Below are 18766 nucleotides of genomic sequence, written 5' to 3'. Positions count from 1 at the left end.
GGTTCATTTCCAACGTACTCCTGGTTCTTCTAGTCAACTCTTATGCTTTCCTCTCTCAAGCATTATCCCTTTGGTTATTGGAAAAGGTTTCTCTTGCACAGTCTCTCTATGAGCTTTAGTACATGAAGAATAAGCAGCAGAATCCACTTGTTTGACAGCTCATTTTTTGTTAGACAAACTTTCATTTTTGCTCATTAGCATGTTCTGCATAAAAGAATGATTTTGATGCTTCAGGAAAAAATATTTTGAAAATAGCTGGATATAGCACCTTAAATCTAAACCTGCTTCTAAACGTTCCTTGACTTCTGGACTAAATTTACTCCTCTTCTGCTTGGTGTACAGTAAGTAACCATTTTCCACAAAACACACTACTGAATCCCACTTTTAGCACTTTGTCCTTTTTTAGCTTAGATTGTAAGGAAACAGGGCAATAAACCAACATTTGGTCTGGTGGACCCCAGCCATAAACAAACTCTACAACAAGAGGAGAAAGCTACTACATGACAGAGCAAAATCCCTAAAAGGGAAGGCATCTCTGATCAATACTAGCAAAAAACTACGATCACTCATAAAATCATCCAAGGCCAACTTTGAGAGAAAAATCGCTAATGACACAAAAGACAGTCATAAGGCCTTCTTTAGCTATGTTAGAAACCTGGGTGGAAACTCCCAGATATACTCAGAATTAGTCCAAAATGATAAAAAAATCACTGAACCCACAGACATTGCGCCAACATACTGGCAGACAGGTTCAGTGCAAATTTCTCCCCTCCCAAAGGAGAAATATCTATCCCACCAGAGTCTAGCCTCCCAAACATCTCAGATGCCCAGGTGAGAGCTGCTCTCTCTAAAGCAAAAAACACAGCATCAATGGGACCGGACGGTGTCCCCGGCGGTGTGCTACACGAACTCAATGAGGAACTAAACCCACACATAAGGTTGCTGTTTAATCTTAGCCTTACTACAGGAAAAGAATGGCGCAACTGTGGTCCCACTCCACAAAGGCGGTGCTTCGACCTGAAATTACCGCCCATAAGCTTGAGCGAGCCTTGTCTGCAAAGTTATGGAGAGGATCATAATGGAACTCATAAATAAAGACATTGGGGACCTACAGACACTGGATCCTACCCAATTTGGCTTTGTCAAGGGCAGATCCTGCCTCTTAAACTTCGTTGACTTTTTCGAAACAGTCACTAAGGCCATTGATGAGAGTAAGGCAGTTCACACAGCCTACCTTGACCTAGCAAAGCGTTGACACAATACCCCACTCGGGCATCATAGAAAAGCTCACCAGCTTAGATGTAAACCCATATGTCACAAGATGGGTTGCAAACTGGCTCAAGGACAGAACACACAGGGTTAGAGTTGCTGGTGCCATGTCAGACTCTAAGAGGGCTCAGTCCTGGGCCCCTCTTGTTCGGCATTTATTTTCTGAAGTGCAGGCAAACATAGGGGATTGTGGCTGACAAAATTTGCAGATGACTGCAAACTGGGCACCATAATTGACACTCCATCAGACACAGACATCCTCCAGAGAGGTCTCATAGAAATGGATAACTGGTGCCAGAGCCATGGCCTTAAGCTAAGTGCCAAAAAATGTATAGTCATACCCTTTGGGAAAAACAAGGTAACCCCTAATTACCACATAGGTGGTAATCCATTAAACACGGAAGAAGTTAACAGGGACCTGGGGACCCAAGTTGACAGTAACCGGGCTTTTGACACTCACATTGCCAAAGTGGTTAGGAAGACCTTCTACATTGCCCACCTGATCATGAAGGGATTCACATCCAGATCAGGAGAGGTCATTGTACCCCTGTACTCTTCACTTATCAGACCAATGATTGAGTACAATGCCCCATTCTGAATGTACCTTACCCGACACCTGCAGCAGTTGGAAAGACCCCAAAAGTTCCTCACCAAAAGGATAAAGGGGCTCAAACATATGTCATACGATGCCCGACTGAAGAAACTCCAACTCTATTCAGTCGCATACCGTCTGCTCAGAGGTGATCTGTGCCTGACATACAAGCCCATGTCCAACCCGGAATTAATGGACATGCTCCACCTCAAAAAATCCAAATCCACCAGAGCCACGAGAGCAAGAGACTTAAACCTCAACACGGATACGTGCTGGAGAGACAGATTCATCACCCAGAGACTCCCTACACTATGGAACAGAATCCCAGTCCATGTGAGGCAGAGCCCCTCACTGACTCTGTTCAAGAGAAATCTTGACGAGTGGATGGGAGATCGTAGGTTTACCCCGGGAATCATCTCTGTGTCACTGCTGGACAGAGGCACAGCAAACTAATGGGTATAGTATTCTCATCCTAAGGGGTGGTGAAAGCCACACACTCTGGCTAGGCTTATAAATGCCCTAGGGCAGACAGCCTAGTATGAACCTATGAACCTAAGAACCTATGCCATAGTTTTGTCAAAATCAACTCAGCTGATAGGCTTACATCTTTACTATTAAAGGCCTGGGCTGCTTTCTCATGGCCAGGTTTGGAGCATGCACATGCTTTTTCCTTTCAATTAACAACAACTGCTGTAGAATACTAGTCAAGTTGCTCATTTGTGCCATTATAAAATTAATACAGTCTGTTCCTTACAGTTTCTCTGGTACAGCAGAAAATCTCAAGTTTTCCCTACATTCTCTGTCCCCTAATTCTAGCATTTTTTGAAACATCTCTTCTTGAGCACTCTCATACTCAGTCAGCCTTTTCTTAATTTCAACCTCTGACTTTTGCAGTTTTATCAGCTCATATGAATATCTGATTAAAGCCTCTTCCATTTTGCCAGCCTTTTGTTACTAGAGTTGATATATTCCTTCAGCGTTTCATTTATTTTAATCAGCTCTGAGCACATTTGCCTTATTTTTTTCTCTAGATTACTGGAAGTCATGTCTTGCACCAACAGTGAAGATCGGACTTTTGTTGAACAGCTGTAGGATTTTTCCCAGCCAGTGTTTTCTCCTCAATTTTTTTATTGATTTTCTTTCAGGGTCTCTGAATTTCTTTTTTTTCTGGCATTCAGCCAGTACATTTACTAGCCAGTAACTGAAACTTACCCAAAATGATAAATTCACTGGCGCTCTTTTCTGAGTTTCTGTTTTCACACTAGGAGAGCTGAAATTACACCAATACTCAGTGTGCAGCCATCTTGGAAGTCAGGAGAATCAGAAACCTTGGTCAAAACTTTGTCTACACAGTTAAGTTATATTTAGAACCTTTCGCAAAGAAAATAAGGGACACAAATTCAAGGACATAACTGCATAATTGGTATGGTAATCAATAAAAGTTGACTTTATTTGCAGACATTATTATTTTGTACTTGATAAAGCCAGAAGGCCAAGGTGGTGCAGCGAGTAGCATTGTCGCCTCAGAGCAAGAGGCTCACCGGTTCAATTCTCAGCTGGAGCACCTTCTGTGCTGAGTCTGCATGTCCTCCCCATGGTCGAGTAAACTTTAAAGACATGCAGGTAGGTGTGTGCTTGAGTAGGTGTAAATTCTTTGAAGGCTGGGCTGGCAACTCAACATCATAAAAATCCACTGCCAATCACAAGTGGACTGGTACTCTGCTGTGGCGACCCCTAACCGGGAAAAGCCGAAAGGCATTACTTACTTGATAAAGCCAGAAAAGGAAATCTCAGTGCAGTAAAACATTCTGAGACCATTCTAAGTTTTTGAGATATAAAATTAATGAATATAAAACAAAGGCTAAACATGTAAACTATGTACCCACACAAGAAATAGTTCATCAATACCCATATTTATGGGGCCACAGTAAAATGAAGTATTTAGAAGTATGGATTAAAAAGAATTCCATTAGGGCAGCTAAGTATATGTGGGAAGAGACTAAACAAAAGATCATACAACACATTGAGAAACTGGAAGCTGTTGCCTATGGCTGGCAAAATACAAGCAGCAAAATGTTTTTAGTAGCTTTAGTTTTACGGACAGGTCAGGCATATTTTTATGAACCAGAGGAAAAGCTGTGGATAGTAATTAATAAAGAGTTGAAGGATTGGGCAAGAGTCAAGTGGGATAAGGTAATTCTTCCAACAGAACAAGGCTGTTTAGGATTACCTGATTTGAAGGGATATTTTACAGCTACCTAGGCTATTAAATCTAATACAAGCAAAAAAGCCTGCAATTCAAAGTGGAAAAGGATGATGAAAAGCAGGGAGGAAAATCGAGAAATAAGGACAGAGTAGGATTTTGGATGTAGATCCTTAGGAGAATAACAGTCATACAGAATATTATATTCATAAAGTAGCAAAAAGTATTATGCCCACCTTATCATGAAGGGATTCTCATCTAGATCAAGGGAGGTCATAGTCTCCCTATACTCATCACTCATCAGACCAATGATTGAGTACAATGCCCCATTCGGAATGTATCTGACCCGACACTTGCAGCAGCTGGAGAGGCCACAAAAGTTCCTCACCAAAAGGATAAAGGGTCTCAAACATCTGTCCTATGCTGCCCGACTGAAAGAACTCCAGCTCTATTCAGTCAGAGGTGACCTTTGCCTAACATACAAGGCCATGTCAAACCCAGATTTGATGAATATGCTTCACCTCAAAAAATCTAGATCCGTCAGAGCCACAAGGGCGGGAGACTTAAACGACACGGCTATTAATAGAGGGATAGATTCATCACCCAAAGACTCCCTATGCTGTGGAATAAAATCCCGGTATATGTGAGGCAGAGCACCTCGCTGGCCTTGTTCAAGAGAAATCTTGACCAATGGATGGGAGATCGCAGATATACCCCAGGGATTACCTCAGTCTCACTGCTCAACAGAGGCACAGCAAAATAATGGGTATAGTTCCCCATACTAAAAAAACTATGGGCTAGGCTTGTAAATGCCCTCGGGCAGATAGCCTAGTATGAACCTATGAACCTATGAACCTATAAGAACTAAGCCAACATGGGAATGGAGAAAGGAGATTCTGTCATAGGGATGTCTGTAATTAGAGGTACAGAGAATAGGCAACAGGGGGCTAGAGTTTAATGGAGGAAGCTGGAAAAGGAATCAAGGTATTTGGAACAAATAACTCAAAAAGTGAAAGGTAACAGAGTGGTAAGAGGCCAAGAAGGTATTTGGAATGTATGCTAGAGACTGCCTCCCCTATCAGGGATTGATATCAGAGTATTAGCAAAGAGAAAGGGGTAGGGGAATTATAAGTCAAAGACCTGAAGTGGTTAAGGTTTTAGTTGAATCTAGAACAGAGGCTTCTGTTAAAAAGGCATAATTAATAGGACACATAAAACATTGTATGACATCTACAGGAATTAATCAGTGGAGGTCAGAAAAGACTGGATAAAAAAAGATTAGATTATCAATTCAAAAAGAAATGATGGGAGGACATATGTATGTCTCACAAATATGAAATAAAGTCTAGAAAATTTAAGATTTTTGCTTGGAAGTGTTTGCAAACATACTTTTATATCCCAAGTAGACTCCAAAGTATTTTTCCTCAGGTATATGGCAAATGTGTGATGGGAAAGTCTTGGGTAGTTAGGAGAACATGTTTTCAGAGTGTAATGAGTTGGCAGAATTTAAAAATTCCCTACAAGGTACACTGTCAGGAATACTGGACGAGCAAATGAGTGTAACTAAGAAAATTATTTTTTCTGAGCTGGGATACAGGATCTGACCTGCCTTGACATAGTAAGGCCTTATTAAGTTTAATTCTGGTGTCTCCCAAAAGACAATTAGAAAATGGAAACCAAAATCTAAACTAGCTATACCTGAAGTAGTGAATACTGTAACAAAATAAATAACAGAAAGTGGGATCTTTAGAAAAGGTTAGGAGCAAACTGGATAGAAAAGAATGGAAATTGTGGGAACAATACATGTAGAAAAATGTTCTGGAGAAGGAATGAGGCTTGAAAGAAGACAGGAAATGAAACCTTATATTGTAAGGTGGGTTGCGAACTTGGTCTCTGATAGACCCCATTCAGTCAAAATAGGAGAATCCACCTCCAACAGCAGACCCATTACCAGTGGCATTCCACAGGGATCGGTCCTGGGACCTCTACTGTTTGGAATCTATTTCTCCAAAGTACAAGTTAAAACCAAGGACTGTGGCTGACAAAGTTTGCTGACAACTGCAAAATGAGTGCGGTCATAGAATCTCCAAATGATGTCAACATCATTCAAGGTCTTACACAAACAAATGATTGGTGCCAAAGTCATGGCCTCAAACTCAATCCAAAAAACTGTATCATCATCCCTTTTGGCAAGAGCAATGTTCCTGCAAATGACCACATCAATGGCAATAACCTAAGTACTCACTCAGTGGTGAGAGATCTGGGCACTCAGGTTGACAGCAACTTTGTCTTTGATCACCTTGTCTCCAAAATGGTAAGAAAGGCATTCTATATAGCTCACCTCATAAGTAAGGGCATTGTCTCGAGAAAAACTGAAGTTATCACCTCCCTGTATCCTTCACTCATTAGGCCAATAATTGAATACAATGCCCCTTTTGGCACATACCTTTCAAAGCATCTGCAGCAACTGGAGAAACCACAAAGGTTCCTCATAAAGAAAATTCAAGTTCTACAGCAGCTATTCTATGCGGAACAGCTGAAATCACTGTCACTTTATTCTGTTTCATACAAACTACTCAGATGCAATCTCTGCCTTGCATATAAGGCGATCTCTGAACCCGCTTTATTGGAAATGCAGCACATCTGAAAGTCAAATGGCACACAGGTTACTCGTTCTAAAGACCAAAACATGGTATGGGACATCAATAGAACCTGCTGGAGGTACAGATTTGTCTGCCAGAGGTTACTACACCTTTGGAACAGACTCCCACTTCACATCAAATGGAGCACCTCATTGGCCCTCTTCAAACACAATCTGGACGACTGGATGGGTAAATCATAAATTCACTCCGGGGGTTACACCTGTGTCCCTCTTGGACAGGGGCAATAGGTGCTGATCATGATAACAGAGGTAAAATTTGACTAGGCTTGTAAGGGCCCTTGGGCCATTTTGACCTAGTAACTTCCTATGATTATATTGTACATAAAAATGTGATATATAATGTTTGCAAATGTAAATTTTTAATATGGTTTGTTTATTTTTATACAAATGAGTTTGCCTTATGACACAAATGATAATTCAATAAAGGTGTTTTGTATGTGTGTATCCAGGCTGCACAAAGAACATCCTTTATTAGCAACTCCAAGAAGCTTGACTCAAGGATCTTCCTTCCTCATCCTTCTCCAAGTAATGGTTCAGCCCTTCCAGACAGGACTAGGAACCGACAGCCATTCCACAGTAGACTTTATAAGCTGGAAGATATTTCCAAAAAAAGAGTAAATCATGGGAAGTCTACACTACACTCAGATTTCACTGTCCAAGATAATGCACTACAACAATAACTCCTTCCACTCTGCCTGGCAGTTACTACACAGAATTTCATCTCTGAGCTGCTAACAAGTTGATTCCTGTAGTCCAGGCTTTGAGTCCCTCAGCCTCCACCTGCCTAGTATGTGACTCTGAGTAAGGTTCCTGGGCTGCCCCTGAAAAGGGGAGCTTGTGTCCAGTGGGTTTTACCAGGTTAATACATTAGATAAAGTTATATACTTTCCATGATATTACATCTGCTTGAAGAATTTAGGTTTCATTAATTTCTAGTATTCAGGTACTTCACTCATGCTCAGCTCAGAGGATAAAACTTTCCCAGGCTACTGATACAACTCCTTCTGCACATAATGCCATGTTCCCCTCTTCTCCAGTTCCAGTTTCTGATCAAGCTAAAGGCACAAAAAACTGAACTGCTAAATATGCTCCAACAAATACGATAGAGGAGCAGGATAGTTAATGAAGAGTGAATTCTCCAAGCAGATCTAATGTTATGCAGAAAATACATTAATCTCATAGCTGCGAAACACAATTGCCATTAATATTAAGGAGAAACTCCCTAGCTGACACTTCTGGATAGCTGGCCTATTGAAAAATACCTTTGATCACTGACAAAGGAGGATCTGGAAGTGATGTCCAGTTTATAAAGTCTAGCACAGGCATTCAGTGAAACTGTCATGGTTATACACGTATGTTATCCAAAGACGCTTTCCAGAACAGGGCTGTTGTGGTGGCAAAGGCTCTAGCTGAGTGATCATTAGGTAAGCTTGGTAACTCCTTCCCACACTTATACATAAAGAAGACACAACTAGAAAGCCAGTAAGCCTGACAGCAGTTATTGACCTTCTATCCAGTTTCTGTAAAGCAAAAGAAACAAATAGCTGATTACCTTTTTTGAAGGTTGTGGCCCTGCCCATATAACCCTTATGCTACCCGTTAACATCCATACAATCCATCAGATAGTCTTCATGGCTAAAGTAATCTTTGCATAACACTGAAAGTCAGCAGAATAACTAGATTAGGTTCAGTGACAACTTTTAGAAAAAATGCAGGCTTGGTCATGAAAGAAACCCATTCTCTATGAAAAACATGGTATGGAAAGTTGACAACACAAGGTCTCTGACTGATTTCAGACAAAAGCATATCTAAGCTAATACAAAAATTTGTAGTCTGGTGTACGATACAACTACCAGAAGACCCGGAACCCGAAAAATTTGCAGGTACCTGATTCTGTGAAACTGGTGATGAGACCGACTGTAGAATGCATTCTATTCTGACCAGAACTACATATATTTTATCTGTTTCATGTTGATTGTAGCAGTCATAAACAGATGTCTTTGTGGGACAAAGTTGTGACTTCATAGAACTTATAGTGATTTCCAACCAAGGAAATGATGACTGAAGCAGAATAGCCCTGTGCTAAAAGAGGATAGCTTTTGTAAGAAATATTAGAGGCCAATTATCCAAGTAAGGAAAAACTAGGATGCCCCGCATGTCAAAATCCGCCACTGCTGCCATGCATTGATTATCACAAAAGGGCAGAGTTGAAACCAACTGGCAATGACTGAAACTGGCACTGACTAGCCACTATACGGAATGAGAAACATTCTGGATAATTTGGCTATATTTATGAGCAGACAAGCATCCTGGAGCTCAAAAGAACACAAACAGTCCTGTCTTCACAGACATGGGAGGACAGACTGTAATAGGACAATGATGAAAGACTCATTTGGGACAAAGGTGTTTACGTCACGGAGACCTAGAAGAAACATAAGGTCCTGTATCCTACTGGGCGCAAAAAAAAAAAACAATTTGGAATAAAATCCATCTCCCTATTGATCTGTTGGTACTTCCTGAATGACACTTTTTGCAAGGACGTATTGACCCTATTGTGAAAGGCAGAAACAGAAACTCATGCTGATTGCCTCCAAGGGAAGATGGCAGCAGTATGGAACAGTAGGAACTCCCCTTAGAGATATTTAAACATACCACAAAATACTGACACCCATGGCCCTCAGACCAGATCAATCTTCCCACTCCTGCAGGTTCAGTGGAGTGCACAAAAGAAAAAAAAAATTTATCTGGTTCCTTTGAGTCTTGGAAAAAGAGCACTGGTATGAGTGAAAGGGGACTTCCTTTCTCTAGTAAGGCCTGGAGAGAGCAACCAGTTTCAGACCCAAATAGCAAAGGTCCCCAAAAGGGTGCATCCATAAATGCCACTTTAGCATCCACAGTAAAGAAAAAGGTACAGCCAGAAGTGCTGGTATACAGCTATGTCAGATCATGTTGCCCTTAAAACCATCTACTGCATTAAATGCTTCTAAACCATAAAGCTGACGCTATGGAAGATGTGTAAATGTGACTGGTGGGCTTTTCTAAATGGCTGTATCAGGTAGGTCTTCAGCAGTGAGCAATTTTTCATCTAAAATGACCTGCTGAAAAGAAGCATCTTTGTGAGAAACTTTACTATCCTGAAACAGTGTAGGACATGGAAAGATCCACTTTCCCTGCCTGGTCACAACCCTAGATTCCTTATCAGTATGGTGGAGAGACCAAGGAGTGCAGTTTCTTCTCATGGAGGCTACACAGGCAGATAAATCAAGGGCTCAGCCCAGACAGCATAGCCTGGCAGAGGTCTGAAATCATGCTCATATTTCTTAGGCATGGGGCAACAGTGCCCAGATTACTCCAAGAAATTTTCACTGCATCACCAATAATATTATCCAAAAGCAGGACCACCCACAAGGATGCCTGATAAGACACAGGCAGCCTTGAAGTCTCATTTACACAGAGAAAGTCTCTGGAAGAGTCAATTACTTTTCTCCTTCATCATCTATAGATCTTAATTAAACTTATATCTCTTTGGCTGAGGAGGAGTAATGGATACCTCAAAAGGTTCACAGGTAGTTGCTTAGCATGCAGTCCAGAAGACCATTGAGGAGCTTAGCCCAGTTCCTCCAGAGAATTGACTTAAGTCATTTGCTCAGAGTTGCAATAGACAAATGCAGACTGAGACAATCAAAGCCTGGTCCACAGGAAGCAGCTCATTAACAGGTCACTACATCAATCCTCTGCTTTAAGTGCTAATCATCTTCTCTGAGGGGATCAATGTAAAAACTCCTCCTGATCTATTTCTTTGTCAATCCAGAAAGTCTTGCATCTTATAGGATGAAAATATCCTTCTGGAAGCTAACTGACCTAAAACTGGAAGCCTCTAATCTGTCTGCATAACAGGCAGGGACACTATCTATACAGAAACGTACACTGTTAGTAGAATGAAGTCCTGCATTGTGGCCCCCCCAATGACACGGTACGCAATGTTTTGCTTCTTACCTATAGTTCCTACTCAGTGCACCCATCCTTCACTAGGTCTACCAGCTCCTTCTTCCATCCTCAGACTAACAATGTTTCTGGGCTGGGGCCAATGTGGAACTTGAAAGTCTCCTGGGTGGGGGTTGCTGGCAACTGCTTCAACAAAGCGGAGGAATATTTTATGACCTACCCTCATTTTGTCCCTCCCCTTCCCTAGTCCCATCTCATAAAGCCATCCACAGGCTACTCCGCTTTAAGGACCACACCTCCCTTCAGGGGGCATGGAAATGAATGTCCCTCCCCCAATGACATACACATCCATCCCTTCTTGCAGCACTTCATATGCCTGAGCCACTAATTGAACCAATGTATATAATTTTGAGAGCCACTAATTGAACCAATGTATATAATTTTGAGAGCCACTAATTGAACCGATGTATATAATTTTGAGAATGCCAGTGATGGTGCCCTTAAACCCAAGTCCTTCTGTGTTGGCCATTCCCATGCTACTCTTTATGATGTTCAGTAGTCAGGTGCTAGACTCAAAGTCCTTCCAGAAAGAGGCTTAAAGCCAGAGAAGACAGTGAATAAACTAAAGTAGTAAACATCAGATCCAAAATCAAAGCCAGTGCAGGTGCAAGTAGACAGACTTGCATCATAGGGATAAAACAGAATCAACATGAGGCACTACAGGAAGAGATCCCAGTGCTGGGGGTTCCAGTGTCGGCCCAATGACACAAGGAAATATGAACTCAAAGAATGGCATTCTAGCAGAGAGCGTGAAGAATTACTAGAACCAGAAGCAAATAAGCATTTATATACAACCTTCATGACTATTAAAGGATCAGAGGAGATGAAGGTGAGAATCTGCATGTGATGACTCTTCCACAAAGACCTTGGCAAACTCAGCATAATCTATGCTAGGAAGACCATGAGACCTTCAGAATAGAAAGGGAGAGCAGAAGGCCCCTTGAGCCAAGATAAGCATAAAAACAACTGAAAAGCTGATCATTAGGTACATCGCCCTACCACCACCACCTCTGAAGAAAAAGTAGTAGCAGGGGAGGGAGTTCTCAATCTCTATGACTTGAATATCTATACCTGTAGAAGGTATGGTTTTGAGCCTAAACAGTTCAACACATTTAGCCTTAATGATGGACTGCTTAACAGACTTGGCCAAAAGATTGAATAGACCTACTTTAGCAAAGCTTCACTGAAGACCTAAGAGGACAGACAGGCATAAGAGAAGATGGAGACCCCCTCTGCCTGTTTGAAGAGACAACAGAACCAAGAGCAAGTTGTGAAACTTTCATTAGCACTGATTTTCTAACAAAAAGGTACACATAATTTTTTTTCATTTAAGATGCCTCATTAAAACTGGCACAAATATCAAGAGACTCAGACAACTGCACTAGATCAAAGCAAAATGTTTATTTATCATGACTGCTTACATGCCATAATTGCACTTACTGGAAAAACAAAGTGTAGTTTTGTAAAAAAAAAAAGACAGCCATGACACCAACAAAAGGAGTAAGGGATTGTCAACACAATGATAAAGTGGCAATGTCTTAATGGCAGGACTAGATACTCAACAATAAGAAGTTCTCAAATGTATGAAAAGTTAACAAAATGGACTTCCAAGATGGCTGCACACTGATCAACAATTTATCGCTCTCCTAGTGTGAAAACAGAAAGAGAGAAAAATCTGTGTCATTGAAACTGTTTTTTTCTGGTAAAATTAAGTCACTGGCTAGCAAGTACACTGTCTGGATGCCAGCAAAGAAGAAATTTGGAAAACCTGAAATAAAAACACTCTCTGGGAAGGATTCTTCAGTTGCTAAGCAAAACGTAGCGCAAACTTCAGCGTTGGTTCATAAGATGACTTCCAGTAATTTAGATGAAAAAAATTAATCAAATGTACTCAGAGCTGATTAAATTAAATTAAACATTGAAGAAATATATCAACTCAAATAACAAAAGACTGGAAAAAATAGAAGCTTTAACTAGCTGTTCAGATGAACTGATAAAACTGCAAAAAAACAGAGGACGAAATAAAGAAAAAATGGCCGAGTATGAGGCTTCTCAAGAAAAGCTGTTTCAAAAATAGTACAGTTAGAAGACAGTGCTCGGAAAAAAATCTGAGACTTTCTGCTATACCAGACAAACTGGAAGGAACTGACTGTATTAATTTTATGAAAGCACAAACAGCAAATGAACTGGTGTTATACAGCAGGATTTAATTGAAAGGGTACATTGAGTGTATACTCCAAACCTTGCCAGGAGAAAGCAGTGAAGACTTACACAAGTAAAGATGCAATCCTACCAGCAAGAAAGAGTTGATCCTGACAAACTGTGGCAGAAACACAAAGCATTACAAAATGGAGATAGCACAATGTTTGTAGAAAATGATCATTCACTGTACAGCAAGCAGAAGAGAAGCAAATTTATCTCTGCATCAGGAAATGCTGAGAGGTATGTGTGAGATTCAAGATGTTGTGTCCAGCTGTCTTCAGAGCATTTGTTCCTGGAAGATCAGCCATTTTTTGCTGCATAATAGGCTAAGGAGGAAATGAAGTTAAAAATAAAAAAATGAAAATAAAGTTAACACAAAAAAAAGTGAGCCAGAAAACAGAAAGGGTCCTGCTTCTCATTCTTCTGACAGTAATGTTCAGAGTGACATTGCCAGTGAAATCTTTTCAAATGCTCCAAAGGAAAATGCTTGAGAGACAGAAAAACAGTATAGGAGTTTTCTAGAAGAATCAGGAGTATCTTGGACTATAACCAGTCTGGTTTTGGAAGATGGAGATGAACAGGATAAAGCCCAGCAACAGTGTTTATAAAAAGGATGCTGACCACCAATATTTCAGATTTCAATTCTGATCAGATTTCTCCATTAAATTCAACACCTCTGACCTGTAACCAGTTCTTAAAAAATATTTGATTTGGATGATAACATCAATCTCAGGTTCACTGGTAGGTACTAGGCATGCAGTCAAGGAGACCACTAAGGAGTCTAACCCATTTCCCAATTGTACTATCTGGTTAAATGACTTGCTCAGAGCTGTACGTTAAGCAAATGAAGGATGAAGGAATCAAACCCTTTAATATAGGAAGCAGCTTATTAACAGCTCACAGCCTGACAAATTATTTTAGCTGCAACTTCTTTATTTACTGCATTCAGTTTTCAAAAATGAAATTGTGAGCACTGGAGTGGGTCTTTTTTCTCTTGGTAACTTTCCTTGCAATTGACATAACAGACTAAAAAAGATAATATTGTTCTTTTTGTAACACATGTAGGTACTGGTGAATTTAAGACTACTAAATTCTTGGTACAGTGAACATTACTAATCCCTTTGTTAATGTAAAAATAATGGTCAGCAAAACTTGATGATAAAATGGTGTTCTCCCAATAATCCGATAGTCACACAACCTGTTTCCAAATCACATCTCCAATATTTGATTTTCATAGTTTTATTTATCTTACAAATTCTTCCCTGTGTGAAAAATGGGGTCTATATTAAATGACCGAAGAGGTGTTTCAGCAAACACCTCTTGGTCGACACGTAATGAGCGAACGCACTAAAATGCGAACTCTCAAAACTGCGATTTCTTTCCCTGAGAAAGAAATAGCTTGGCCATCCCCATGTGTTCACGCCTTTCCTCACTACAGTGCGATCTCAGAGTTGATATATTTAGTTGGGAGGGTGGGGGGCACATCCCCCCACGTTGGGGGGGGGTGTGGGGGCGAAGCCCCCCACGTTATGTTTTAAAGTGTGTGTGCGCTAGCATTTTCTTTCCCAGGGAAAGAAACCGCTGTTTTGAGCTTTTGCGCTTTAGTGCGTTTGCTCATTACGTGTCGACCAAGAGGTGTTCGCTGAAACACCTCTTCAGTCTTTATAGATCCGAAAAATGCTATATGGATTCATTTGTAAATAAAAAAGGCCAAAATGGTGCTTATGTAGTCTTATTTATGGATTCCAAACTAGATTTATCTTTCTCTGATTGTATGAAAAATATACTTCAAATAACAGGAATTGCTTATGTTCAACTATGACTTTACAGACATCTGACATTATTGTTTTGCTTCATTATTAAATAATATTTCACTAAAATTTTACAAAGTTTGGGAATTTTCATTTGTTTTCTATTACACACAATTTTTGGATATGTTCTCTGATTTCTTGGATATTAACCTGTTCATCTTTTCTTATATTAAACTCTAATAGCAAATCATCTATATTTTTAAATTACTTTTATGTATGCAAATATAACACTCTAATTAACCCTTTATCTTTTCATGTTTTTTCAGTTTTTATTAGATCTTTATTGTAATCATCTAATTGTACAGACAAGATGGGTAATACTTATCCAATGCTTTAATTCTACATGTTTATACAAGTTTTTAAACTCCTTTAGAATATCATTTAAATATTCTGAAATGGTATTGGAATTTATATTGTACTAGTAACAACTAGGCAATACTAGCAACATTCTATTATTTATTGTTTTTGCAGTATGTTGAAAAATCTTCCATTTCTTTTCTTCAGTTAAATTGAAGATGTAGTCTTTTGCAGTTGGAATCATATGCTTCATCTGCCCAGTAAATAAGAACCTTAATATATGTCGCTTGAACAAAAGTTTCCAAGTCTGGAAGCTACAGACCGACTTTTTCCCCCATCTTCTTATATGGTGTTTATATACTACTCTTAGATTTTTAGGAAACCATAAGAACTTTAAGATCAGATCATTCAGTTGTTTTAGTTGTTCTTTAGTAAGTGCTAACAGTGTACTCTGAATGTTATATATATATATATATATATCTATATCTATATATATATATATATATATATATATATGTATATGTATATGTATATATATATATATATATATATATATATATATATATATATATATACATATGAGTTTGGACAAAATAACCATTTTGATAAGTTGTAGTCTTTCTTCAAATCTAAAGATTATTCTAGTTATTGTTTATTAAATTTCCAATATGGCATTAATACAAGTTGTTTAATTTTATCATTTTATAGTAATTTCTAGGCATTCATTTTTTGTACATTTCAGTTTAAATACTGGCTTTTGGATAATAAATGTAACAACTGACAGCCTTGTTTAGTACCTTTTCTCAAATCAATATTTTGAGTTTTTTTTAAATAAGCTTTATTATGTTTGTAAATCAAGCAAATAAAATACCAATTAAAAGATTCACAAGGTTTTTTAATCTCCAAGTAAATAACTGTAGATTGTTTTTGTGATAGCACTGTCTGCAGGCTTCAATGATGTTCACAACAGAAACAGCTCTTGTGCTGAACCTGAATAATGATCTGGTAACTGGTAATAACTCATGAAATACCTCACACAGAACAAACTACTGTCCAACTCTCAACATTGCTTTAGGCCAAATTACAGCACTATATCAGCCCTCCTCTCTTTTACTAACATTATAAACCACAACCATAACAATAACAAACTAACCTCCGCACTCTTTCTAGACCTTTCCAAGGTCTTTGACATGGTTGATCACAAAATGCTAATGAACACTTTGAAGGCCCTCACCTTAAACAATCAGGCATTTGATTCCTACCTACAAGGCAGGCAACAGGCAGCCCTGTGGCAGGGTAAACTATCACCATGCCTCATCATCAGGCTTGGAGTCCCCCAGGGCTCAATGCTAGGTCTCCTTCTCTTCTCCATCTTTATAAATCATCTTAGCACAGTCATACCAGAGGCTACCTGCATTCAATATGCAAATTACTCGACATTGATTTGTTCTGCTACCACCCCAGCAAATCTTACTACAATAACCCAAAGCTCCTTTAACTTGGTTGAAAAATGGCTATTAAACCAACGACTAATCCTAAATCCCAACAAAACTAAGTTACTTCTCCTCAACCCTACGAGTAGGACCATCCCTCCACTCTTCAGCATAACAGCTAGTAATGGTACCATCAGCTCCCCAGAAACCCAAACTAAACATTTGGGCATCACAATTGTCAACCTCAGGTTTGATGTGCATATCAAACTATAAAAACTACCAATAAAAAACTTGGCTCTCTCTATAGGATCAAATCTTTCCTCACCCCACCAGCAAGAATTTCAATTGCCCACTCCTATCTACCCTTCTTTATGCCTCTCCTCTTTTTTCCCACCTGAGCAAAACTGATCTTAATAAATTACCATCATGTTACAACCATATAGCCAGATTTGCTACTGGCACACCCTACCGAACCCACCATTGTCACAACCTAAATCTCCTAGGCTGGCTTGAACTACCTCACTTTCTACAGCTCAACCAGCTCATAGTTGCCCATAAAGTCCTCTGCCGGCCAGAAAATACCCCTGCCCTAAAAAAAAAAACATGATCTGCCTTTAAAGCAACAATCGACCACTCTGCTCCTCCACCAAAACTCCTAGTTCTAACAATCAAAGTCAACCACGCTGCTGGCGACTTTCTCTTTGCCAACTCTGTCGGAAAAAAATTTAACTCACTGCAAGCTGACCTGACCCTAGAGCCTTCACCAACAGTATTCAAAAACAAGCTTAAGAATTACCTCAAATCTAACTGGATATGCCCCTGTACCAACACTGACCAGTGCCCTGCCCATCTCGCACACCTCTCTTCTATAAATGTCCTTGCTTCAGCCACCCCTCTCCATATAATGAAGGGTAAACCATAACTGAGGCTACTCAATGTATTTTTAATCCTGAAGGTTGTATGTTGTTACTACCTGTATATACATACTTGCATTGATTTGCAAGTCTCAGGCGTCATTGATTGTTTTATTGCTTTGTCTGTAACCTGTATGTATTTGCCGTTCACTAATTGTTCTAATAATTGTGATGTGTACATGTACCTTGGAGCTTTTCTCCCAGGGACTCCAAAGAAAATGGACATTCATCCAGTCGGACCATCCCAGTTAACAAATGTAAAATAAAACAAACTGCAGAACAGTTACAAAAATTATTGTAAGGTAATAAAATTAGGGAATTTCCAGTGATACATGTTAGGCTGAAATTCAAAATTAATGAGTATTAAAGAGCTGAGGAGCACTGCACTGGAATGCCTCACTTACAACCATCGCCCTTTGCTCCTTCTTTACTACTCAGTCTTATTCTCCATCAGACACCTCCACCAACCCTATTCCTAGCAGTCTCCTGTCCAGTATTGTTTGGCACTAAAGTCCCTAAAGAAGTTTAAATACACGTTAACTAACCATTCTCTGTCCCGGTCAGCTGTGACAGTCATATCACTGATTAAGTTAGCTTAACAGGATTTGTCTACCTTACAGCAATGTTGTGTCTGGGACTGTACAATGTATATAATGCACAGGTCAGTAGCTTGTTCTTCAGCAAACTCCTATTAGGATGCCTACAGTCAGCATCAGGCTAAATAAAGGGTTACGTGTATAAAATCCCTTCCATAGCCACCTGTGAAGATGAGAATGATACTTCCCATATTCCATTTATTTAACATCCACAGAGTTTGCCAAGACTTCTTGAAAGGATCCTCTGCAAAATGGCCTACATTTTTACATACTCCAAAATTCTGTCTTGAATTGTTTTTATCTTAATTTTGCTTTTCTATCTTATTATAGTTTATCATATTACCCACTTGTTAAGATTTTATATAACAAATTATCAATGAAACTTTTTTTAAATGAAGCATATTTGATTACAAAAATACTGCAGCATCTTTCTTTGAAATGAACATTCTGCAGTGAGACATACCTAGAACTAGAGCAGAAGAAAAATCACAGCAAGTCACTCCAAGGTCATGAGCAGCTTTAACATTCTGCAAGCACTTCATCTGATGGTCCCAGACAGTAAGATTCCCGCAACTTGATCCAATTACAAAAATATTGCCATCTGGAGAAAATGCACATGCCGACAGTGAACCATCACTAACTTTACCAGACCTGTAAAGAAGTGTAACAAACTTATGGTTAGTACATTTCTGTCTAAAAATATCCTCCTAGAAATATACTAGACTGTATGAAGTACAAAGGAGGACACATCTTTGTGGTCATCAAGCAAAGTAACAAATTAG

The 18766-nt window shown here is 39.4% G+C and overlaps 1 protein-coding gene across 2 annotated transcripts in view; it reads right to left on the bottom strand.

Annotated features, from left to right (window-relative positions):
- WDSUB1 (WD repeat, sterile alpha motif and U-box domain containing 1) overlaps window positions 1-18766 on the bottom strand; it is an 885392-nt gene that overhangs the window by 628403 nt on the left and 238223 nt on the right. For both annotated transcript variants that reach the window (XM_044074750.1, XR_006365236.1), the window contains exon 3: window positions 18448-18635. In XM_044074750.1, coding sequence (XP_043930685.1) covers window positions 18448-18635 — 188 coding nt within the window. The remainder of the gene's footprint in view (window positions 1-18447; window positions 18636-18766) is intronic.

This window comes from Protopterus annectens, chromosome 6.part0 (assembly GCF_019279795.1).
Source record: "Protopterus annectens isolate FY-2018-M chromosome 6.part0, PAN1.0, whole genome shotgun sequence".
NCBI classification, from domain to species: Eukaryota; Metazoa; Chordata; order Ceratodontiformes; family Protopteridae; genus Protopterus; species Protopterus annectens.
Note: the sequence above shows the minus strand (reverse complement) of the source record. Positions and strands in the feature narration are given on the sequence as shown.